Consider the following 24,397-nt stretch of genomic DNA (forward strand, 5'->3'; position numbering starts at 1 on the left):
CAAAACCTCTTCATTAACTACTAACATGAATCAACTGAATTAACCCTCTTTTGTCCCTAGATACATGCACAGTTCTTTCCAAAGGTGTATTTCTTCACAAGTATACGATAATCATAAGATAAATACAAGAGTTAATGATTAAGCCATCCTTTGTTCAGTTAAAACAAGTTTCTACATGGATTTTCATAGCACACTTTGACATTGGTGACTTATAATGTTGAGAGTTAATACCCAAAAAAAAAATGTATATATATATATACAAGTCGGGGAACCTACAGTCAGTTCTTTACACATGGACTACCTGCACGGCCAAGGCTGCTTAAAGAAAAATCAAGACCAAGACCATTCATCTGCCACTCCCAGTCGCAAGACCAAAGAATCCAGAGGTGCCCCTTATGGTTATTTGCATGTCAATTGTGTCGATTGCCTATGGCATTCGCGTGTTCCTGATACAGGGGAGATATATGTTAAGTAGTCACATCATTGTATCCTTGCCAAAGGCCCAAAACATCTCTATATTGCACATCATCCGCTTGATTATTAAGTTATCTACAGAACAAAGCTCGGATATAGCATGGTAATGAATGCGCAAACCATAAAATCTATTTCACTAAACAATGTGTCAAGGGATCAACCATTTTGCTAGAACATACCTTAGCCACTGTTCTAACAGAAAATTGAGCAAGTGATGGTTGAAACTCCAGATTGTATTGCACGGATAAAAAAGAGAATTACCTTGCAGAAAGTAGCTGAGAACCTCTGGGCACACTGGTTCCCCCCCGTGTCCTCTGATTATGCTCCTTGCTAACTCGCATTGCAGTGACTTCCTTTTCCATGGCAGTGACTTCCCTACGCATCTTTTTGGCCTCAACTTCCATTGCTTTGTTCAATGTTTCAACCTTCTTCGCCAACATCTGCTTGGTCAACATTTAGAACATAAGAGTGAATTAAGCATCAAAGGAAAATGTGGCAAGGAAGGCTGCAGAAGAAGATTTTATCTGACCTCTATTGCATCATCCTTGTCTTTCAGGCTTTGATCTTTTTCATGGCAGGATTTCCTTAGAATTATAACCTCCCTCTGCAACATGTCATACAACACCCCTGAAACATGATCTTCCTGTTCTGTCTTTGATTTTCCATTTGTTGTTCCATTGGCAATTTCTTTATCTGTAGTAACTGCCTCTGTGATTTGGACCTCATTGGTACTAACATGTGCATTGCCATTCCCAGTCTCCACTTGCCTTGGCGTATCTTTATCTAGTGACCTACTCCCCCCATCAAATGATCCCGACGACATCTTGGCATGTCTTAATAATGTGCTGGCATTGTTGGATCGCAATGACTTAGACTGCGAATTCAACAAATTCTTGCACAAATAGCCATTGGAGGATGGGCGTGAATAATTCTCAGCCCCGCCAAGTGATTGCCGTCGTGAGCGCCCATTGCTTATACTTCTTCCATCGGAGGCAATGCGGGAATTACTATTGGATGATTTAAGCTTTTCTTCCAAAACCTTAAACCGTAGTTGGTATTTTTCCTGCACAATCAATCAACAAATGGGATTAGCACGATTTGGACAGGTAGGCTGGAAAATAACAAAGTAATTCCACTTACTTTCATTTGGGCTTCAGCCTTTGCTGTGCGCTCAGCAACTACCAGCTTATCTTTAAGTTGTTGCATTTCCCCCTAGAAAGATATGGAAGGTCACATCAGGTCCAGTATGGAAAGCTAACACTTAGAAAATTTTCTTTTTCTTCTCCCTTCACATTCTATAGCAAATTGCTGAGTGTCTTTGCAACAATTTAAAGATAAGCTGAAAAAATTACCTGGAAAAAAAATTCTATGTGACATCTAGGTTACACCCCTACAACTCTACATAAGGTCTGGGGTAAATAAAAAATGAACAAAGGCACTAAAGTCATAATGTACCTGAAAAAATTTTCTTTCTTCAAGCCACTGCTTTACTGGCATAACCTTGTCATTGCCATCTTTCCACTCATTTGCAACCACAGTGGCAACCCGGTTTGCAGAAACCTTTGCACGAGCTACTTCCCGCTCCAGAGTTTTCCTCTCCTCCTGTTCATGCTTAGAAGTCAGAAGCAGTTTTGGGAACATATGAAGTTCATAATTAAGTACGAGGAAAGATAGGAATAATTGAAGATCCAAAAATGAAAGTCATTACATTCATTTCTTGTACTTTCCGTTGGTAATCACGCACTGCATTAGCAGCAGCCCCTCCAGCCAGAACAGCCTCCTCAAGCTCGCGAACAGTTTGGGTTAGTTTTTCAACTTCGGCAACCTTTTGCCGATGCATTTTATCTAATATTCTGTTTTCCTCCTGGAACATCAGCAAGACATATCAAATGGGAATTGTTGGCTGCACAGGAATAGCCCATATGATTTGGCCTCGCAAATGCTGCAAGCCAGACGCAAGGAACTTGAATACAAACCTGGCATATTTCAATCTGCTTGATTAGCTCTTGATTTTTGTTCTGCAGATCATCAACCAAGGAAGCTTTTGCCAAAGCAATCTCAATAGTTCTCCCAGCTTCAAGTAAAGCAGCTTCTTTAGATTTTGTTAACCGATCAAGTGCTCTATTGTCCTCTTGCAATTTTGCTGCCTAGAGAGCAGAAGAGAGTACATTAGCTGAGAAACATCCCCTCATACACTTCATCATGAGCGTGAAATAGCTATTCACGGAAATGGATATGACTATGAATCCCAATAAGAAATCCAACGTTCTATAAGTTTCCATACTCTTTTACCAAGATTCTGAGGAGTAAGAATGGATGACAACTATAGAGCATGTCGTTGGATAAAGTAAGAAATCACAAACTAAATGAGAAGTTCAATCTCACCTCCATTCTAGCAAATTTAAGCTCCGATTCCAAAGGAGCGATGATGGCTTCAATAGGAGGCATCTCATCATCTTTCTGTGCAGCATGGACTCTTCGAAGTGTGGCTTCTGCTGCAAATTGTGCGGCCAAAGCTGCCTTTTTCTCATCGTTTATCTTCTTAACATCAAGGTTCTGCAATTACAGAATGCTTATTACGGTGAACAGAAAATTGCTTTGCAGGTTTGGCCATGGAAAAGGAAACTCTAATCACAGAACATTAAGTCCACACAATACCTTGCTCTCCAGAAGAGCTTCAGTTGCCTTAAGCTTTTCGTCCACCTTTTTTAGCTCATCTGTCAGCTGATAACATACATTAGAAGAAACAAATAAGCTGCCTTATAGACCTTGCATACACTTAAATGCCTTTAAAGTTTAAACACTTTAATCCCTAATGACATCTCTATTTTCCAGAAGTTATCAATGATTGTTTACCTAAAAGGGGATAAATATGGGTGGGGGAATGAGGCCATAAAAAGATTTTTGTTGGATATATCATCACCATTTCAGGTGTTGTCAATATAGGAATAGTATAAGCGGGTGTCAATATTATCAACAGAAATATTCAAATTTTAGAATTTAAAATTTGAAAATCTGAAAAGAAAAAAATAATATACTCAAGTCAAAGCCAAACAATTGTAATATTTGCCACAGAAAAAATTATATGGCATTCCACACTGACTTACCTAATGTCAACAAATTAGAGAGAAGGAGAGCTACAGTTCCTGCCGGGAATGAAGACCATGAATACCTAATGTGATAGATAAATTACCCGACAATTGTTGGCAGGCTAAATTTACATAATTTTGTGTCAATTGCATTAATGTTTATATATTGACATAAATCATATTGCCACTACATGACATCCTCAAATATCTTGCGCTTGCTACAGTAATTTCAAATTTGGATCACATTGACAGGCATTACAATTGTAGCGTTCCTAGTAATTCCCAAAGCACTTGGCTATTACAGTATATGCATCTTATCTCATATAGAATCCATGTCATATAATTAGCGGAAAGTTCCATTTGATGGAATCAAAATAATAGCGGGCATGTAACAGTCAAGAGCGAAGAAATAGTGATTTTTTCTCACCTACGTAATCTGAAGTGAGAGCTAAGAGCACCTAAAACTTTCATATGCTGATCCATCAAGTGGACGCTCTAGTTTCCAGTACCCATCAAACCTTTCAATGTATATGTGCTTAATGCAACAGCAAGACGTGCAGAAGACATAATAAAATTACAACGAAGCATAAATGAGAATAACGTCCACTACGTCATTTTTTATGTTATATAGAACAAGTCCAAGTCCAACTAAAGATATTTTATCCTCAATTTTGCTACTCTACGAGTACCACATAATTGTACTTTATATTAAGAAAACATGCTTCCCAGTTTGATAGAAGAGCTCACATACTGCCCAACGCCTCAACCGAACAAAGGACCCAACCCATACCCAATACCCATCCCACTCATAAACAGAACGTAGATACCAATTTCATTTACTTTTATACATAATGAAAATGTTATACAAAACAGAGATAATTTGAAAGACATAACTAAAAGTCTCAAATCCAGCCTTCAGCCGAAGCTTACAGGGAGCACTACCGTAATTTCCTAGCAGAGGGGCTTTGTAGTTAATCAAGAAAAGAAAAACTCTGAGAAATCCCTTGGAAAACTAGCAACACAATCAGTTATCGAAAGAACCAATCAACTAAAACGGAAATTAATCAGATGCATTGGTAACAGAATTTCTAAAAAGACAGAAAAAATGCACGACTCTCATTCTATACTGAAAGAACAGTAAGGTACAATTCATCATTACCAAAACTAAGATAATACCATGTCCGTATATATGCATGAAAATCTGTGACCATGACATATTATTACTCAACCACAATTTACAACTATAGCAGCAAAAGAAGAAGAACAAGAAAAATCCGTGTGATGAACTTCCCAATCAAATAAATCCCAATAAAACCAAACATACAAAGTACCTCTTCGACTGCCCTCTCTTTGAGTCTCTCTGAATTCCTCAAGGACTTGATTTCTGCAAATGCCTCTCCAAGTTCTCTATCTTTATCTGCAACATTAGCATGAAAAAAATCATCAAAAATGTATCGCAACAACCTCCATTCTGCGTTCTGTAACAAACAGAAGTCCTACATTTACTCTTCACTTTCCCAAGAATAGAGTTCCCAGAATATAAAAGGGGACAGAAAATTAGAGAAGCTATAACCTCGGACATCGTTCTCCAGACGGCTGAGCTCGACGCGGACAGGATCGGAGCCGTGGAAGAGAGTGAATATATCATCGACCTCGGAGCCAGCTCGGGAGACGGCTGAACAAACGCTCGGCTTCGGCTTTCGCGCCTTGAACGAAGCCGACGAGCTCAGCGCCGGCCTTGGGTGCTCAGCTTCCACGCCGTTGCTTGTAATGTGGTAACTTCCGTTCGCCATCGCCGGGAAAGAGAGAGATCCAGTGCTTCCGAGCTCATAAAAGGCTACCGTGAACCCAGAGAGAAACTGTAGTTAGTTTCTGGCATTTATAAACAAGGAGGATCAAATTGGAGGTTTAGGCGGGTGTTTAAATGTTAGAAGGACGAAGATTATTCAAAAAGCTGTGCAAGGAGAAGAGAAGATACTGTGCGAACGTTCCCACCATACCATCAATCAATCACGCCATTAATTTGGTATTACTGGGAAAATGAAGCGAAAATGGGACCCACTGAATATTTGAACCCCTATAATAACCTGGATCTGCTCGATATTTATCGAAAAGGTTTGCTTACTTATAGAATGAATCCAAAGGATTCTCAATAATTGATTATTAATTTCCTATAATCACGTCAATCATTCTAAAACCTAAGATTAAAATCTAGCGTTCCAGTGGTGGGCCATTACAGCATCTTGATCTTGACTTTTGTGGTGATGATGATCATGCAAGGCAAGAGCCTTTATTTAAAGCAATGGTGGGCGTCGAAGCAGGGAATTATTGGGAAGCGAAAAGGAAAAGCAAAAGCAAGGATGGGAAGAGATGGCGGCATATATATATATATATATATATATAAAGAGAGAGTAGAAATGGGACAATTGCACATGCGAGTGGTAAAGCGTAGAGAGCACATGACAGGGCGTGCATCTAACCAATGGTGGGTCATCTTTTATTATTTATTTCTAATATTATTATTTGTTTTATTCTTTCTTTTAATGGCTTCATCAGTCATCACCATCACCTTATTGTTTAACACCACGCGCTACATAATCTGTCCAAGTCTTCAACATTAACACACGCCAAAAGGAAAAAATTATGAGATGTTAATATTTAATAAAATTTACCTCAAACACTACAAACCAATATTATATATCCTACGCCAAAGACCGTTATGGTTTTGTTCTTGCATTGTCGCCATCGGTTCTCAAAAAACACGTCCATTGTGTAAGAGGGATTAGACATTTGCTTATATGTTACTCAATTAGGTTATGACAATCCGATGTATCTTAACACTTCCTTGCACTTGTGGACTAGCCAACAAGTGAACATGGGTACAGGTCATGTCCTAATTGATCGAGTTTTGCTCTGATACCATGTTAAAAAAATCATTCAAAACACTACAAACCAATATTATCTGTTTTAAGTCAACTGCCCACACGATTTTATTATTCTTATGTCGTTGTAATTGGTTCTTAAGCCCAAAAAACTTATCGGTTTGTATGAGAGAGGTTGGATATTTGTTTATATGATGCTGGTAGATCCATTGAACGCCAATTTGAATCTCAATCCATAAATATTAGTAGCATTAAATATGTCGCCAAGGAGATGTAATATTATTATTTTTTATATTTTACAATATTCTAAAATTGTCCCTTCCATGCTTTTTTAATCATATAATTGCCAACCACAATATCTAGATTCTGAACACGTGGAGCAAAGCGTGCAGTATAAAATGTAACCTGACGGGTCCAGGTTGGACTCGGGCTGGCTCCCGCGCAAAATGGTCGTTTTCAGTTTTATTAGAGTAAGTTAAGACATCGACACTTGAGCATCCTCACACGGGACTGACACGTGACCAATCACTCTCACTATTTTTTTTTTTTTGAGAAAACACTTACTTTACAATCGGGTTTAATCCCTTTTTTGTCACTTTTTTGACATAAATTTCATCAACTAATCGGTTGATTATTGACAATTTTTTTGATTAGTCTTCACTAATACGTATTTGATAATAATCAATCAAACTGTTTGTTTTAACAATCAGTTCGATTTGACAAGGTTATTTTGGGGACCCTACTAAAAAGTGTTCAATTCAACAATAGAGGAATTATGTAGACCTACATCAGAAAGTGCATACGCATTACATCTAATACTTAATATCTATTGTGAAAAGGAAAATGTTAAAGCCCCAATTTACGACCATATTTTATCCCCAATTCATGTGGTATGTTAAAGATGTCAAGTGAATCATACACGTATATTTATAATTAATAACCATCACACGTGACACGTAAGATTGACAGTAAATGAGAATCATAAATTAGGGGTATTGTTCGCCATTAAATTAGCCACATAACGCCGACAGCAACACAAAATTGGCGGTCAATGGGTTTATGAAAAAACTAACAGCAATAACGCGGGCCTTTCGGTTTGAAAACCAGAAAGCTCATATTTGGTATTAGATCCAACCCAAAAGTACTATCCTTTGCCTTAATAATGTTTTTCTCCTCTTGGATTCAGTATCAAAAGAAATCCAAATCCCTTTTTAATCATCCAATGACAACACAACCACTCTTCAATGACCCTTTTTTGCGGAAAATAATTCATTTTTTTAGGTATCTACACAACAGCAATAACTAGAGATCCATCTCCAAGTGCACATGAACTACAACTAATGCAATGCAGACAAGATGGCTAACAGAAGATCAATAACTACAGTGTATTTTACTTCAAGGAACAACTTGAAAGTTGGCCAAAAGGGAAAGTGAAATTCTCCCCCCATATACTTTCCTTTAACCTTCTAATAGGCTAAACATCAGAACATGGGTTTTCAATTTGTGAATGCCTTCTCTTGAAGCAAAGATTGCACTGGTTTACCTAGATAGAATATCATAACCCCACATAGCTTCAAGCCAACTTCACTGAGATACCAAATAAAGTTATTATCGTGACTACACATGTGCTTTACTAAACCCATATAACTGTAAAGACACCACTGGTCAAAATACCATTGATACTAGTGCAGGTGGGTATAATGCATCACATTTGCAGAGTCATACAGTACACACAAAATTTTAAGCCCAAAACAATTATTTCACTTCCTTGTTTCGTTATACATTTAGCAATCTCAGGAGGATTCGCCAGTGATGCAAGTCAATATTTTGCAATATGTAGTTTATAAAGCTTTTTAGAATGGGAAATTGTGTGTTGTGATGTAAACCATTTCCATAAAATCTTTGGTGCAGCATCCCACATATATCAAGTTCTAAAATTGACAGATATTGTTCTACAAATTGTAGCTGGACATGAAGATATTCGTTTATTCAAACTTACTTTTCCCTCAATATTCATAAGGAAAACAGCTACTGCATATCAAGATACAATATAAATGTGCTAAGAGTGTCATTGACTTTAATATTCTGACCTCAAGTACCCTTCAGCGTGGGTGGAGAACCATTTCCTAAAGAAGCTTCACGATCCTGTCGGCGACGTTCTCTCTGAAAAAGATTCAGGGTAAGCATTGAGCTCATAGGGAGTAATAGCCAAAAATACTGTCAAATCAGTCTATCAAAGCAAACAACTTAGATGTATACATTTTATATAGCAAAAGTTTAGATACAGATTTAAAATTCATTAGGCACAAGTGAAGCAATTAGCGACCAGAAGGATTAATTCTAACAACTCAGAGTTCATCCCTTGAATAATTAGCAATATTTGTGATGGATAAGACGTATTCTAGTAGCAAAGAAAGACAACTTACCCGTCTTTCCCAGTAAGGAAGGAAGCACACAAAATCATACACTGAACCAATGGTTGACACTAAAACTGCATTGAGTCCTGTAAACACCAAAAGCGCTGTCATAGGCCGGGTTCTATGCGGCATCTTTCTTTATGATTAGATCTTAGCTCTGCAATCAGAGAAAACACAGTCAAGGAATTAGTTTCGCAACATAAACTATATTTATATGTGGTAGGTTAAAGGATAAGTAGTGTAGAGAAAGAATTCCTACTAAAAGATCGTGCGATAGCTCCTTAACGCAAGAGTTCAAAATTCGGATTCCCCCTCCCCAACAAAGAAAACCCTATAAGAAAAAAAATCGCCCAAATATACAAAGGCCAATACAACCAACAAAGATGGCCTGCAACCTATAAATGTACACGGCTAAGGCAGAATATGTCCAACGTAGGGATATCTATTATTAACAGAAGGAAGGAAGCAAGCAATAAAGAGGCAACTGAGCATGATTATGGCCATCTAAGAGTAACCAAGAAAGGAGGGTGGGGGGGGGGGGGGGGGGGAGAAGAAAATATGGACAAAAGAGAGCAACAAGGAGATATAGAGCATGATAATGGTCATAAAAAAGAATGAATTCAGCCTAGAACTAATTTTGATGAGAATGTGTCCGACAAATTGGTAGTAATGAGTAAACCGCCAAAGAACAATGCATGAAATATGAAAGTTGAAAAGGAAACTACTACCATGTGCCAGACTGTAAGGCTCTTTAATTTCCTTTTTCTGAAGTAGCAAAATTTTACTGAAACAAGCAGTACCAGATACTTTGATTCTCGGGAAGTAAAGCTATGTACAAGATAAAAGATCAACAAATTACATTGCTTGGCAGGATGCTGCTTTGTGTAATAGAGCTTCTAAAACAAAAACTAGAAAGAAATGGAAAAGCAGTATGAAAACACATTAGAGCAAAACAAACCATAAACTATCCAAGAGAGATAAAATGCATTAGTCAAAGGGAATGGTGCTCCACCCTAAGCACATTCTCAAAAGTAACCAATACCCTCATCCATGGAACTCATGTTTGTCTGCGGTTACCGCTTGAAGGATTGACCCTAAAAAGCCTAAGTAATACTGATTGTCACCAAGAAAATACCCAAGACAAAAATGAAACCTACCTAAGCCTAGACTAGCTGGCAATGTCTGGATCAGCTGTATTCATGTTGGTGCTTCGGCACGACACAAAGGAGTGGCAGCTCAACTCGTCAAACAGCTTCAGAATACATAACTCCATATAGGAATTCACAAGAAACAAGAAAAATAGAAACGAAATCGACTCAAATGGCTTACAACTGAACAAACTATATCCTTCCCGGATAACAGAAAAAAGAAAATCACTACTAACAAACACTAAATGAAACCGAATTTGGGCCATTTAATATAAAGAGGAAAACCGTGAAAAGAGAACCACTAGCGCATTCTAATCCGTATGTGAAGGAGATTTCTCTAACAGGCATTTCGTCGAACACATACTAGCCACTATCTAAACCTCCGAATCGTCATATCTAAAATAGTCATGTATTTTTGAGGGAAAAAAATACCACGCAAGTGAATGCAGAAAATGCATAACCTTAAGATTACTTGCTTACCTGAAAGGCTGAAACACTGATTTCTCGTTGTGTGTGCTTCCTTCGCAGGCCTGAAACAGCGGACCAACTAAAACTGTACTGCAGCAAATTCGCTATTAGAGGAGACTAAAAAAAATGAGACTTTCATTTGGAGACTGGGCCGATCTCGAATCAGAGCCCAAATGATTTTGTCGTAGTACGTATGGGCCAGCTATGATACCACTTCCAGCAGGTTGGGCCTTGGCCCATATATACACAAAAGAGGTTATGGATTCAAATTAAATTACCAGCAGTCAATTGCAAAAGTTGAGACAGAAGAGGCCGAATTGGAGATTCAAGGACAATTACACGTGCAAATTAAAACTGTTGGAACTCTTTTGCTCATCAATCAATGTCCGAACGCAGAATTTGCAGATGATCATGAAAAGTAAAAAAAAAAAAGGTTCATAAAGGGATAGATGGCATACATCAAAACAATGATGCATATAGAGAGTGGATAACAAGCAGAATTAGGAGCTTGCAGCTTAAAGATTCTTATGAAGCATAAACCGTTCAAACAACTACAAGAAACATAAAAGATGAGCACAGAAAATTCAAGAACATTGAACCTAAATATTATGCAGAATTGCAATGCAGGGAATGTTCAAAAGAAACGTTGACACAAAAGTCATTTAACTTGTCCAACAGGAAATAAATATCTCAGTCCAGCAAATCCGACACCGGTGTCTTTCTAAATGCATCAACCAGAGCCAGTTGTGCCGTCAAACCCTTGTTCGGGAATATGTTATCCGCCCTCAATCTGTCTCTCATTCCATATGCTGGAGCTTTGGCATTAATATAGGCCTGAATTAGAGCGTTGAACATCATAAGTCGAGAAACATACCCAGCTTGCCTAATCCTGTGAAACATCTTTTCCGCGTTATGGATATCTCCCCTCCTAGCATATTGATTCATAATGGTCATGTAGGAACTAAACATTGGCTTCATCTGGCTCTGTTGCGTTGCTTTCTGCAAGATAGAGTCAGCCTTTTCAATCTCTCCTGCTTCCACATAGAGCTTTACAAGTGCATCCCAAGTGAATGGGCCAATACGACATCCGCTATCAGCCATGCGCTTGACCAGATCCTTCCCCTTGGTCAACATCTTGTGGTTTGCATAAACCTTCAATAATGAAGTATAATGTCTGGAAGAGAGTTTCTTCCATGTCTTTGACATCCTCTCAAAAACTGCTTCAGCTTCATCAATTTTCTTCAGCCTTCCCCAGGCTTCAATGGCAGCCATGCACTCATCAAGTCTGGGATTTGACTCACAGACCTTCCAAACTCTCCCAACTTCATCAGCCTTTCCAAGTACTGCATAGAGAGGAAGTAAAGCCCGGCAAGCCCATCGATGTTCCTTTAAGTTGCCTCCTTCCATCTCTTTCAAAAGAGCCTCAGCTTTTTCTTTGAGACCGCCAGAGACATAGTGCTTAGCCAAGGTAGCCTGTGTCTGAATATCAGGTTCAATGCCTTGGGCCTTCATCGTCTCCACAATTTGATCCATCCCATCAATGTCATTTGATAGGCCTTTGGTGTCAATTAGGATTGTGTAAGTAAAGAGAGTAGGCTTGATATTTTCTTTCTCCATTAATAATAATACATCCGCTATCTTCTTCTTGTCAACCCTCTTATAGAGTAGGAGTAACTGGTTACAAGCGAACGTTGTGATTGAGAAACCCAAGTCCTTCATCTTGTTGAACACCTCCTCTGCTTTCTTAACATTGCTGTCACCAACACAGTTAGCCAACAAGGTGCGGTAGATCACTTCCCCTCTAAAGGATTGTGGAATCTTTGTGATATAGCTCTCTGCCTTCTGGATACCACGCACCTTGGCTATCAAGTCGAGGCGAGAAGCATAGTCTCTCTCGTTAAACTCGATACGGTTATTTGACTCTAACCACTCAGAGAGCTGAAAAATTGGTAATACACAACCATCAGAGTTGCTGGATGAGAGACACCAAAGCAATTATAGTAGTTACTGCCCAAATAAACACTTGTACTTTTCTTCAAAAGGGAAAATGCTAGTAATGAATCATTACTCATTAGCCTCACCAATTTACACATGCAAATCCAGAAGAAAAAATTCAGGAGTATCCACTTGCCCGAATCAGGAGTAGCCATTTAAAAAAAAAAGGAAACACTAAAAAAAATGCATCTAAAATAGAATCAATTAGAGCTACTGTCAATGAAGGCCACTGTAGAGCAGTCTGACATATCCTACTAATTATGAGAGAAGGAGGTAGGGAGGAAATTGCAACAAGACCAATGAAAAACAAGAAAAAGAAAATTCTTACAGGGAAAGCAAACTAAGATGCGCAAAAGTGAGAACAGCCAGGAAAACTCTCAATTGGGCTACGACATGGTATGACAAACAATAATCAAGAATATGCGAATCAGCAAGAGAACATAAAGCATCAGAAGACATGTGTAATAAGCATATATGTAGGATGACATAGCACAAAATTGAAACAAGGATGGACTTAGCCACCCATACTACTTGATTGCAAGTGACAAAGAAAATAAATAAAAAAATTCAGTGCAAAGAACACTAATATAGATGCCCTTTTCCTCCTTTCCCACTCCCTACACCGAAATAAAAACAAACAAAAACCACTCATTAGTTTAAGAATGAGGCTGTCCTCCCAGAGGGACAGACGGTTTCTGAGCGTGTCTGCCCCTCTGAATGGCTGCTTAGCTGATGCTTTCGACACAATGCTCATATCAGACACCCCAGAAATTGTTGATCGACAGTATAAATTCATAGCCCCACAAATTAATCAATAAGCCAGGAGAAACAAAGCAAAGTTAACTACCTGTAAAGCCCTTCCATACATTCGACGTTTCCGCAAATTGAGCATGGCAAATGCGATCACTTCCCGACCCAAATATTTTCCTTCCTCCTCCCACTTATCAAGAGCACTTTGAATAGATAAACCTGGAGCAGCAATGATGGCCTTAAAGAGTTCCAAACCATCCTTTTTTCTTGATGCTACTTTTTCACCCAACTCTGCTTCAGTTTCTGCTAATTCCAGTTCATTTTGAGATGGCTCGTCAATACTTTCATTGTCGGATAGATCTGGTTCAGAAATCACTTCACCCTCATCCTTAGTTGGATCAGCGGTGGCTGGTGCATCAAGTTCAGAGAATCCATCTTCCGAGTCGCTTTCGCTTTCGCTTTCGCTGGTCTCCGCACCAGCTTGCGAAGAAAGAGCACGTCTCCCAAAAGGGAAGTTTGAACAAACATCATCTGTGTAACCCACTTGGCATACAACAGACTCTACTTGAGGACACTCAGCAATGATATCGATAACCTTGAAATCTCTATATCCAGATAATATTTTTGATTTAGAATAACAAGCTCGGGAGATTCCTCCGCTCAATCCCCTGCACCCAAAAAATCAACATTTCAATACACCATCAAAATCATCCTGATTAACTAATCAGGACACACACATTTCCTTCATTCACAGATTCATCGGAAATTGAAAAAAAAAATCCCTCAATAACTAAGTACACAGATACAGATATATATATATATATATATATCTACATTTTATAAACACCATTAACAGATAAAGACAAAGATAAATACTTGAGGGGGTTAGAAACTCGACGAAGAGCCCACATAGTAGATTAAGCAACTCCGGCGAGCGGCAGTGGTTCTAATACAACTCACTCCTCGAACGCGAAATGAGTAAACCCTTAAAGTGAATACCCTCAGTCCGACTCTATAACGCTCTTAAACCCTAAAACCCTTTTGTGAGATATTTGTCGTTCCATACTTGCCAACACTTTTTTATAGAATCCCCTAAATGCCCAGAAAGAATCGGCCCAATTTCGTTATTGTTTTTGTCTGGTGGGCCAATCATGACTCACTTTCGGCCCAACTTTCATAAAAAATAATCGGGCCTTACTCATGAAATACGCTTGGGCTGGTCCAACTTAGGCCTTAAGAGCATCCACATTGAATGTTATATTTGACATTGTTAGCAACACTTTTTGAATAAGTATAGTGCTACACCGTCACAATGGGTATAATGGAGTATATTTCAAGTACTTAAAATGTTATTTTTTTGATAAGTTAAACGCTACATGCATACAATGGGTGAGAAATGACACTTGAAAACTTAACAAAATTTATCCATGCTACATTTTGGAGTGTATATAAATTGATGAATAGAAGAAAGAGATAATGAAAAGGAAGAGAAAGAGAAAGGTGATGAAAATGAAGAGAAATAAGATGAAAAAGGAATATAGATATGATGAAAATAAAGAGAGAGAAAATAGAGAAAACGAGTATAGAGTGTTGAAATCTATGAAGTGTTGATGAATAGTGTATATTGTGGGACCCACTCATCCAATTAAATTGTGTCACCCAAAAAAGATGAGAAGAGAGATAATGGTTTTGAAGTGCTGGATATTACCAACACCACTGTGGATGCTCTACCCTGGGATCCATAAGTCAAGAAAAGATGGTGAAAATTTTCAAATTTCCAACCACTAATAAATACAAATGATGGTGAGGATGACAATTACTTTTATATTGGTCTCATTTGATATAGTTTATATTTTTTTATTATTTCTACACCAATTTATAAGATGCGAAAAATAAACTACTGTTAATTTAAGCTGTGAAATAAATAATTTGATCTCCAATAATATGATATTGCGCACGGAGAACACACAAAACGCTCTCTTGATTGCACTTGGTTTGTGGAATTATAAGGTGTTTGATGCTGTAAATTTGCCGTATTTATTCTAATAATAGAAACGCCGACTTGAATCAATTGAGCAACGTGAAGCATACCAATATTAAATAGACTCTTGGCGAGAGAAACTCATAAATTTTATGATTCTCTCCGCTTAAACTTTATGGTGCGGCAATCAATGTGAATAATGTGGGATTTGGGGTGGTGCTACGGGATTCCTTAAGTGATATCCTTGGGTTAGGTTTCTTTGACACACGTGTTGGGTTGGGACTTTCCATGCAGAAGCCGGGTTCATCCCGTAATTTGCTATTTCCATGGGGTTTCTATCTATTATTGTGGGAAGTGATTTCAGAGTCTAATGCACAGGATTCCTCGCTTCACATATGTGGCAATGTTATTACGTTTATTATGGGTTTTTTTTTCTCGTCTTTTTAATTTTTGTGTGTCTTATGAGAATGACTTGTTTATTGACGAATGACCTCCCTCCATTTTGCAATATGTAACCGCAAACAAAGCTACATGTTAATGAAATACCTTTGCTTATGAAAAAAATGAATATTACGAAGAATATAACTCTTGTTATAAATTAATGGCGAAAATACAATTCTTATAGTGATTCAAATTTATTATTATATTTTTTCATGGTTTTTCATATATATAATAGTTTACTCGAGACAAAATACAATTCTTATAGTGATTCAAATTTATTATTATATTTTTTCATGGTTTTTCACATATATAGTTTACTCGAGACAAAATAAAATATTTGACAATGATGATGAACGAAATAAGAATAATGCTTGAGACCATTAAAAAGTGACCCCCATTTAATGTGGAGTGTTGGATGTGAAGTGGGTCCTACATGTATGTGTGTTTTTAATCCATGGCTATTTTAATGCCACATAGGGACTTTTGGGGGTCTCTAGCATTTTCCACAAAATAATATCATAATCAAATTTTAATTGCATAAATAATCTCATAATTTTAAATAGTCTCATAATTAAGCCAAATTTAGGGGCCGTTTTGGGAATACCATGAATATTTGTGGAAAGCATGGTAAATTTTTTTGGATTACATACTACTCGTTTTCCGAGTTTTCCCATTACAGGCATACCGTTTTGATGCGCTCTCTCTATGCATCAAAACCCCCCAAATTTCAGTATTCCCGCCCAATTGGGGACCCGAAACCTACCTCTCCCGCGGAAATTCCGATACTCTCCAAGTACGGACGACTGAAAAACCAAAGATCACCGTCACCGACGCCGATTTTGATAAGCCCCTCCCCGTTCAGAGGTGAGCTTCGGTACCCATTATCGACGGTTTTCAACTTAAATTTATTCACATATATTTCTTTTTCAATCGTTTACAGTTTGATTGATTTGCAGCTGATACAAACGTGGGTAAGATTGTAGAGGGATATATGGTCGTAGCCAGTTTTTGGTTTTATTTGATTGTTAATACTGGGATTTTTGGTCAGGAGTAGTTGCGATGATTGGGTATACGTAATGTGATCTTCCCGAAATCAAGATAGGCTAGAGGTTTTCTATGGGTTGCAATTTGGATTTTGATCTGGCAGGTAGGAGTTCTATATATGGATTATGATCTCCTCCAATTATTAACTAATTGGTGGGTGTCCAATTAGCCCATTTTGATATAGGAAACAATTTTTAAATATTTTATAGAAATAACAAGTATGTAATATTATGAATCAGGTTATATATTTTTTTCCCCTCTGTAGGAAGTAAAATTATTAAAAAGAGACAACAAATCTGAGTAGTTGGATGTAGAGTGGGTAGCATATAATCTTTTTTTATTTCATTCACATGAAAACATGATGGAACGGTTAAAATCATGCAAACTTATCATTTGTAATTTTTTCTAGAATTGAAAAGAAAAATCATTTTGCTGGTTAAAATGACTAATTGGACACTCCGAATCCTCTATGTATTTACTTCAAATGAGGGGTTTGTTTGTTGACCTTCCTCTATCTGGAGGTATTGAAATAGAAAGTATAACTTAAACCAATAAAATTTACCCCAGGAGCAAATTTCTTCCTCTAACTGTGAAATGCTTGACACAAATTTTTGGTTTGCTGAACTACTTCTTTTTTTTTATCTCCCTCATTAAATACAACCCGAATTATATTTGTTTGGTTATTATTTTTTGACGTACAGCAGTATTTTCAACTTAGAAAAAATGGATGATATCCTCGGGGAAAATTCTTCGAGCATGTCTGATCGAGTAGATGCGGATGCTTCTATAAACATGGATGATCAAGTCAATGTGAAACCTGAAGTTGGTATGAAATTTGATACACTAGGTGATGCGTGGGAATTATGGGAGAAGTATGGATGGTGGATGGGGTTTGGTGTTAGGAAAAATTATAACAATAAGAGAAGAAAAGATGGGGTTATCTCAAATGCTGTGTATGTATGTAATAAAGAAGGTCGCCGGGCTGAAGATAAACGGGTTGTAGGTATTGTTCGTCGTCGATGGGAAATAAGAACCAATTGCAAAGTTATGGTGAATATAGCTCTGGAGCGAGATACAGGAAAGTACAAGGTAAAAGAATTTGTGGAAGAACATAATCATGCTCTTGAGCCTACTGAAACTAGAAAATGGCTGCTAGAGACACGAAAATACAAGGTCAATAAATTTGTAGAAGAGCATAATCATGCCCTTGAGCCTCCTGAAACTAGAAAATGGCTGATACATGGAACAATGACTAGACCGCAAGACTCAGCCTTTGACTTGTCATGTAGCTCGGGAATCACCTTCGATGCAGCACATGAGTTGAGGAGTAGGAAAGTTGCTGAGAGAGCCAATATTGGTAATCAGCAATGCCACAAATCCACTATCCATACTACTAAGTCCAATATTGGTGTCTCCAAGAGAAGTCTAAGGTTACCAGTTTCTGCAATATCTCAAAACTGTAAGTTCTGGTGATATCCATCTATTTCCTTTACTTGATGATATGCATAAGACTAACTGTACAAGGTATATGCTATTCCAGTTAGCAATTGTGAGACTTGAATGATACTGATATCAATTCAGGTTTATGCCTGGGTATTTGTTTGCGGGACCAAAAGATAGGGCAGGATTGCATAGGTTGTTATTAAATTAAAGTTACCTTCTCTACGATTCCAAGTGCTTTGGGATGTTAATGCTGGAGCAAGAAACACAAAATCCCAAGAACGTTGCAAATTTTTGGGTTGCATTTCAGTTGAGACATGTTGGTTCACAGGCATTTCAAATTTGCACTCAAAGAACACTACATGAAATAACTAGATTATTTAGTATTGTTGTTTTTGTTTTAATTGTTCGATTGAGATGGGGAGATTTGACAACCCAAGGCATTAGATGAAGGCATCTTGTCTTGGGTTTGATTTTGGCATTAGTTATTTTGACCTGCTTCTACTCGTTTTTTAAAAAGAAAAAGTGTAAAAATGAAGAAAAATAGTAATATTAAGGAATGTCAAACTCAACCTTAATTGGCATATAACCATTTGCGTGCACATAGTGTATAGGATGAATGCATATAAACAAGGTTTATTAGCCCTAGGCATGTGTAAAGTGTATTTGAATTCAAATTTCATTGACAGAGTGGCTTAAATACTTAATTTGATATAGTTTAGGATTTTCTGTACTGATTTTCCATTCTGGCAAGTGGCAACTACTCTGATACTCACTCGGAGATTCCATTTCTTATTTAGCATATTCTCTATGAGGTTTGTTTTACTTTTCATATCGTTTCAGCAACAACAGCTGAATCCAAAGATGCTTTAAAGCGTGCACTTGCAAAAAGGGCTGTAGGACTTGTAAAATCTGGAATGGTGATTGGGCTGGGGACAGGAAGCACGGCATCAGTCGTCGTTGAAGAGCTTGGGAAACTGATTAGACAAGGACAGGTACCAATATAGAAAACTTAACAATGCTTTGATGCGCTTCTCAACAAGATTCCTTTTCTGTTTATGCCATGACCCGCAAGTCACAACACTTGGGTTTTGAAAGTGTTCAATTTACATGATCATCACCATAATTGTCATGAAAGCTCTCAAACATTGTTGGGTTTGGCTACATGAACCATATAAGAACTTAGTGTGATTCATCACATGAATTCTACTTATAATATCCCTACAATGTATCTCCAAGCCATCTTTTTGACTTAGGCCTTTAAACATATTTGCAGAGAACAGCTGAATAATGAACTAGTTAACCTGTATGGAAATTCTCAATTAATTGACCTGGTTATTCTAATTTATTGATTCATTGTTCTTTTATGTCTTCTTCCAGTTGAAAGACATATTTGCTGTGGCAGCAAATTACCAGTCACGAATTCTGGCTAAACAGTTTGGTGTCAAAACAGTAAGTTTTAGACAACTATTAGTTCGACAATGGTCTTTGGGAGTTCTTTTGGAAAGCAAATACAATATTGCAATTTGTTGCTCCTCATGTCGTTTTCTCAGTCACACATCCTTTACTCTCAAACTTTAGGTTGATCTGAATGATGTCAACGCCATTGATATCGCTTTTGATGGTGCCGATGAAGTTGACTTCAACAAAAATCTATTGAAGGTTGAATCCTATGTGTATCTTATAGCGTTTGTCTTTTGACGTTCAGTTATGGTGCTATGAAATGCCTGGTACCCTGGTACTTACTGTATCCATTCTTGCCAGGGTGGTGGAGCTGCTCATACCATGCAGAAGGTCAGTGAATGATATGCAGTTTTGTTAGTCACATACTACTTTTAATAATTAGCTGCAAAGACATGATCTCAAAATTTTTTTTCACTACGGCTGTCGGCTGCGACAAAGCCATCAATTACCATTCTTCGTTGAAGCTTTCTTTTTGCAGGCAGTTAAGTAATTACCTACATGTCTCAGATGATCTTCACGATAGCAGTTATTTTATTCTGCCTTTTTTGGGGCAAAGCTCATATTTGTATGGAAGAGGGACAAACAAAACTAAGTCTAGCAAATCTTGCTCTCAATAATGGCAAACCAAATTATATAATGCTCAGTTTATTAGATTACTAAAGTAATATTATTTTTTAAAGTTCACTAGAACCAAACCAAAAGAAAAATCAAATGTCTGCGTGAAGTACGGAGCTTGACTACTTTAGATTCAGGCTCAAATCTTGTCCACACTTGCAGTATAATAGAGCTGGTCTCCGGTTCAGTATAATTGTGTAAAAAATAGTTCTAATATACAAATTCAAGTCTCCAACTTAAGAAACCTTCCAAAAGAAGTGTAGATGCTTCATGGAAGGCATTCTCTATGTTACTTTACAATGCCACATCTATACAACTCTTTCCCCTTTATGTTGAACCCACATTGAGGTTAAGAAATTCAGAAAGATTTGATTCAATGTTTGCATTGTCCAAAAACCCCACAATCACTTGGCTGGTTGGCTACAGAGGTCTGTTAAATGTAGGTTCATGTTTGTGACTGCAAAAGATGTTGATCGCATATGTCTCTTGTATGTAAATCACTAGTTAAACTTGAACCAATCTTCTTTTGGTGATTTGGTGTAGGAGGTTTTGCTATTTTGGGTTTTGAAATCAAGTGGTTTTGGTTTTCTGATCCAAGGGAAATTACCATTTACAGAAAATTTATGTGCACGAGGAAATAAGTTGGTTTGAGGGATATGGAGGAAAAAGGATGATATTGACGATGGAAATGTCATTTTAAAAGTTTGTTACTGCCCTCAAAAAAAAAAAAAGAAAAAAGAGAAGAAGGGTTAATTCCCTCCTGCTCTCATGGATGCCTTTGATAATAGCCATCGACTTTTATCATTGCGTGTGCAGTACATGAGCTGCTAGTTCCTTTTGACTTTTATTGCATATCAAATCAATTATTCATTCCTACCTAGTTTCGCATTTGAGTTATATTCTCATAAATGGTAGTGATGGATAAATAGGTGGCGTTTGAGCACGAAGTGAAACAATAGCTACAGAGTGGTAGTAATAAATTCTCCGTAAAACTAGGTGTTCTCAGCATATTTGAATACCTGACATATAAGGATGTGAACTTACTAATGCCTTCATAGGATTAAGACTTAAACTTAAATGGAATTTCACTCTTCTGAAACTTTACTGTATTTAGTGTTCATTTACTTACTTTGGTAGTGCTTGCATAACTGTATTTGAATCAGGTTATTGATTCTGTAGCAAAGGAGTGTGTGATATTGGTTGATCATGCAAAGGTTGTTCGCCAACTGGGCAGCACATCTCCTGTTCCGGTGAGTTTCTATTCTTTCTCATCGATCTGTTTAAGAGAAATCATTGGTCAAACTTCTTTGTTCTCTGAAGTTATTCATGTTATGGCTAAGATGTCTCTCCGTTAGGGAGAGGATACTAATGACATTGAAATCTTTTGTCCCCATTTAACATAAAGCATCAGTTGAAGTCAGTATTGCCATGAAAGATTTTGACATGAAGCATATTAATTTTGGAGAAATTAACAACTATTTTTTTGATATATTCTTTCTATTATCATTATTAGCATGGTGCAACTAAACTATTGAGATCTCATTTTTAAAGTGTCTTCTCTGGAGATGATCGTCTGATGATTTAACAGGTAGAAGTTCTACCTCCAGCAATATCACCTGTTTTGAGGCAGCTTGCTACTCTTGGAGGAGGTCAGTTTACACACAGCTGAATTAAAGACTCGCTTTCTGCAATAGAATGTCTTTGGGGACTGTCGCAGAGGCCCTTATTGTCATCCTTGACGAGAGGAGCAACTTTCTTCTAGTAGTGCAATTTTTTTTTTATTCATTTGAACAAACCTGTTGAGTTCAATTCCATTAGAAGGCATCCTGACTCATCATTCGCAAAAGAAGACTTGGCCCATCTTGGGCAAAATTTCTTATTTATTTTCCCTCTTGGGAGTAGGAAGGGGACTTTAAATTGCAACCAATCTTAGTAGGCTTCAATCTTTTCTTCTGTTCTAATAAATTTTTTGCAAATGTCTTAGTTCCTGAGGTACGATTGGCCTTGAGGAAGGATGGCCCAGTGGTCACAGATTTAGGGAACATGATGGTAGATGTAAGGTATGTCCTGAATATTTTTTGCCTCTTCATCTTTTGTTTCCCTCCTTGGATGAATTTTAAATTACAATATGCTATTTACAGTTACTTTCATGTTTTTGGAAACTTATAAAAGGTACATGCCATATTGACAATCTACCTTAAAAAGTTAGAAGTATTGCTTTAGTTGTACACCTACTAGGTTATTGTTTTTGGGCGTCAATTGTTAATGGCTGGTCGCTCAAAGAGAAGAAAAATGTTTAGCTGGTTGGCACTGATCTGCGTCTGTTTATTCTTGTTAAGAGATAAATGTCTCAAATCGTCTAGGTTGGGTGAATTGTATGTACATATATATGGTAACCTCTCTTCTCTCTAATAGGTCCTTCTAATTCTATTGTTCCATATGGATCTTTTGGATTCCTGGATTTCTTTTGCAAGTTGTAGTCCCAACTCTCTAGTGCATCTTTTTCTGCACGAGAAAGTAAAGTAGCAGAGAAAAACCCTTTGGACCTGCAACTCTGCAAGTCCAATTCCAAGTTCCTGCTTCCCATTTTATTTGTAACTCTGAGGCAACTAAACTAGTACCTTGTAAATGATGAGCCAAAAGGTTCGTATGGCCTAGAGCACCATGGCGAAAGCACCTCCTTGTTTTGCTAAAGATTTAAGTAGTGTACAACATTGATAGAGTAAGAGGACCATCACTCAATAACCAAGCCCCAACCCATCCACAGGCCATTGGGCCTGGCCCATACCATGCAGTCCAAGGCCCAAGGGGTTGTGGCCAAGCCCTTCTATGGGAAAAGCTTGGTTACTAAGGAGAGGGAATACCTCTCACCTATATACAACACTTCCTCCCCTCTCCTAACCGATGTGGGACTCTATCAAACACGAAGGTCATTTTCTTATTTTCAACTTTTTTGATTTCCTGGCAAGCAGTAGGAAAAAAAAAAAAGTCTTGGTGAGAAGATACAAGAAATAGAGCAGTACTGCAGTAGGGCATGATTCTTGGAAGAAGAAAATTTTCATTACCATATGCATCAAAGGAATGCTAATGGACTCCTGTAATTTAGTCAAATACTTAGTCAGGACTGAGTATTAGTCGTTGATGGTGGAATCTACACCTAAATTAATAGTGGTTCCTTAACTTGGAGTGAACATGTTGGTTACTGCGGTATTGTATGTCTTATAATTAAAAATGTCTTGCTTTGATAACGTTTTAACCTTCTTCATCAGGTTTTCCAATGGGATACAAAATGCGGCAGAGCTTGAGAGGCGCATCAATATGATTCCTGGTGTGGTTGAAAATGGTAAGAGAATATTCTGCAGCTCACATGCAACCTTTCTGCATATACATTGCGTCGTGGGTGCTTAAATGTAAACCATAAACCTGAAGGCTTTTTCTTAGGTTTTTTTACATCCTCAATACTCATAATAGATATTCCATTACTGAGGCAAGCCCTGTCCGGTGTGTGCCCAAAGCAAACTATCAGGTGGGAATATTTTTGGTTTTTGGTCTGATGCTACAAATTCTCACCATTGCTCTGATACCGCGCAGGTATATTGTCAGGCAGCCGTACATCAGTCAGCGTTTTGGTGGGCAGTGAAGATGCAGGTAATATCACTGTGAAGACTTTGGAGGAAATATGGAATTCTGTGATTATTGCTCACAGAGATGGCAGTAATGGTGAGAGTAGGCACCAAATTCCGCAATGATGCTCCCCAAATGTCTGGCTTCCAAGTTCCAATTATAAAGCAACCCTTTTTGATCCTTTGGTGTAAAGATATGCTGTATTATTTATTTTTTTTGATAAGTATGCTGTATTATTTATAGGTTACTGCAAACATCTCCATTGATGCTATGAGTATCTATGGTAATTGTATTGAGTTGGAGGACAAGAAATTCTTGTTTTGAGTCTGGACTGTAATTATTATATTTGTGTTATGAACAAAAATTTTAATTTTTGTTTTCAAAGGCCTAGATGTACCAAATACCAATTATGTGCTGTGCTCTAGAAATTATAAAACACCAAGAAGAAAAATATTTAAAATTAGTTGGTTAAACATTGAATTTTGAGATTTTTGATGGAGATTGAGCAAGTATTGTAATTTTAGCGGGATTAGAAAAGTACTCTTATAAAAATTTTAAAAATTAA

General features: G+C 37.5%; 4 protein-coding genes across 6 annotated transcripts; 1 reads left to right on the forward strand and 3 right to left on the reverse strand.

The window, feature by feature from the left end:
• Positions 1–58: 58 nt before the first annotated feature.
• Positions 59–5,567, reverse strand: LOC119989969 (microtubule-associated protein 70-1-like). The gene is made up of 11 exons (XM_038835758.1): positions 5,137–5,567; positions 4,895–4,980; positions 3,133–3,198; positions 2,860–3,030; positions 2,451–2,621; positions 2,183–2,338; positions 1,930–2,076; positions 1,615–1,686; positions 1,004–1,537; positions 736–914; positions 59–446 (listed from the first exon to the last, which is right to left on the reverse strand). The coding sequence occupies exons 1-11, from the start codon at positions 5,354–5,356 to the stop codon at positions 428–430; spliced, it is 1,821 nt and encodes a 606-aa protein (XP_038691686.1). The 5' UTR covers positions 5,357–5,567; the 3' UTR covers positions 59–427.
• Positions 5,568–8,323: 2,756 nt separating this feature from the next.
• On the reverse strand, positions 8,324–10,622 carry LOC119995261. Of its 3 annotated transcripts, none has more exons than XM_038841714.1 (3): positions 10,491–10,622; positions 8,872–9,019; positions 8,324–8,608 (listed from the first exon to the last, which is right to left on the reverse strand). In XM_038841714.1, the coding sequence occupies exons 2-3, from the start codon at positions 8,992–8,994 to the stop codon at positions 8,537–8,539; spliced, it is 195 nt and encodes a 64-aa protein (XP_038697642.1). In that variant the 5' UTR covers positions 8,995–9,019; positions 10,491–10,622; the 3' UTR covers positions 8,324–8,536. The 3 variants fall into 3 exon arrangements, with proteins under 3 accessions (XP_038697642.1, XP_038697643.1, XP_038697644.1); XM_038841715.1 differs by lacking the exon at positions 10,491–10,622 and adding an exon at positions 10,020–10,422; XM_038841716.1 differs by lacking the exon at positions 10,491–10,622 and adding an exon at positions 9,591–9,690.
• A 311-nt stretch (positions 10,623–10,933) lies between these two features.
• On the reverse strand, positions 10,934–14,264 carry LOC119995309 (pentatricopeptide repeat-containing protein At1g80270, mitochondrial-like). Its single transcript, XM_038841780.1, has 3 exons — positions 14,100–14,264; positions 13,321–13,891; positions 10,934–12,416 (listed from the first exon to the last, which is right to left on the reverse strand). The coding sequence occupies exons 1-3, from the start codon at positions 14,132–14,134 to the stop codon at positions 11,169–11,171; spliced, it is 1,854 nt and encodes a 617-aa protein (XP_038697708.1). The 5' UTR covers positions 14,135–14,264; the 3' UTR covers positions 10,934–11,168.
• Positions 14,265–14,535: 271 nt separating this feature from the next.
• Positions 14,536–24,216, forward strand: LOC119995617. Its single transcript, XM_038842127.1, has 14 exons — positions 14,536–14,539; positions 15,458–15,609; positions 16,325–16,509; positions 17,394–18,148; positions 18,973–19,124; positions 19,510–19,581; positions 19,711–19,791; positions 19,894–19,923; positions 21,372–21,458; positions 21,797–21,857; positions 22,193–22,268; positions 23,478–23,551; positions 23,800–24,043; positions 24,074–24,216. The coding sequence occupies exons 1-13, from the start codon at positions 14,536–14,538 to the stop codon at positions 23,955–23,957; spliced, it is 1,887 nt and encodes a 628-aa protein (XP_038698055.1). The 3' UTR covers positions 23,958–24,043; positions 24,074–24,216.
• Positions 24,217–24,397: the final 181 nt, after the last annotated feature.

The sequence above is a fragment of the Tripterygium wilfordii genome, chromosome 3 (assembly GCF_013401445.1).
Source record: "Tripterygium wilfordii isolate XIE 37 chromosome 3, ASM1340144v1, whole genome shotgun sequence".
Classification (NCBI taxonomy): Eukaryota; Viridiplantae; Streptophyta; class Magnoliopsida; order Celastrales; family Celastraceae; genus Tripterygium; species Tripterygium wilfordii.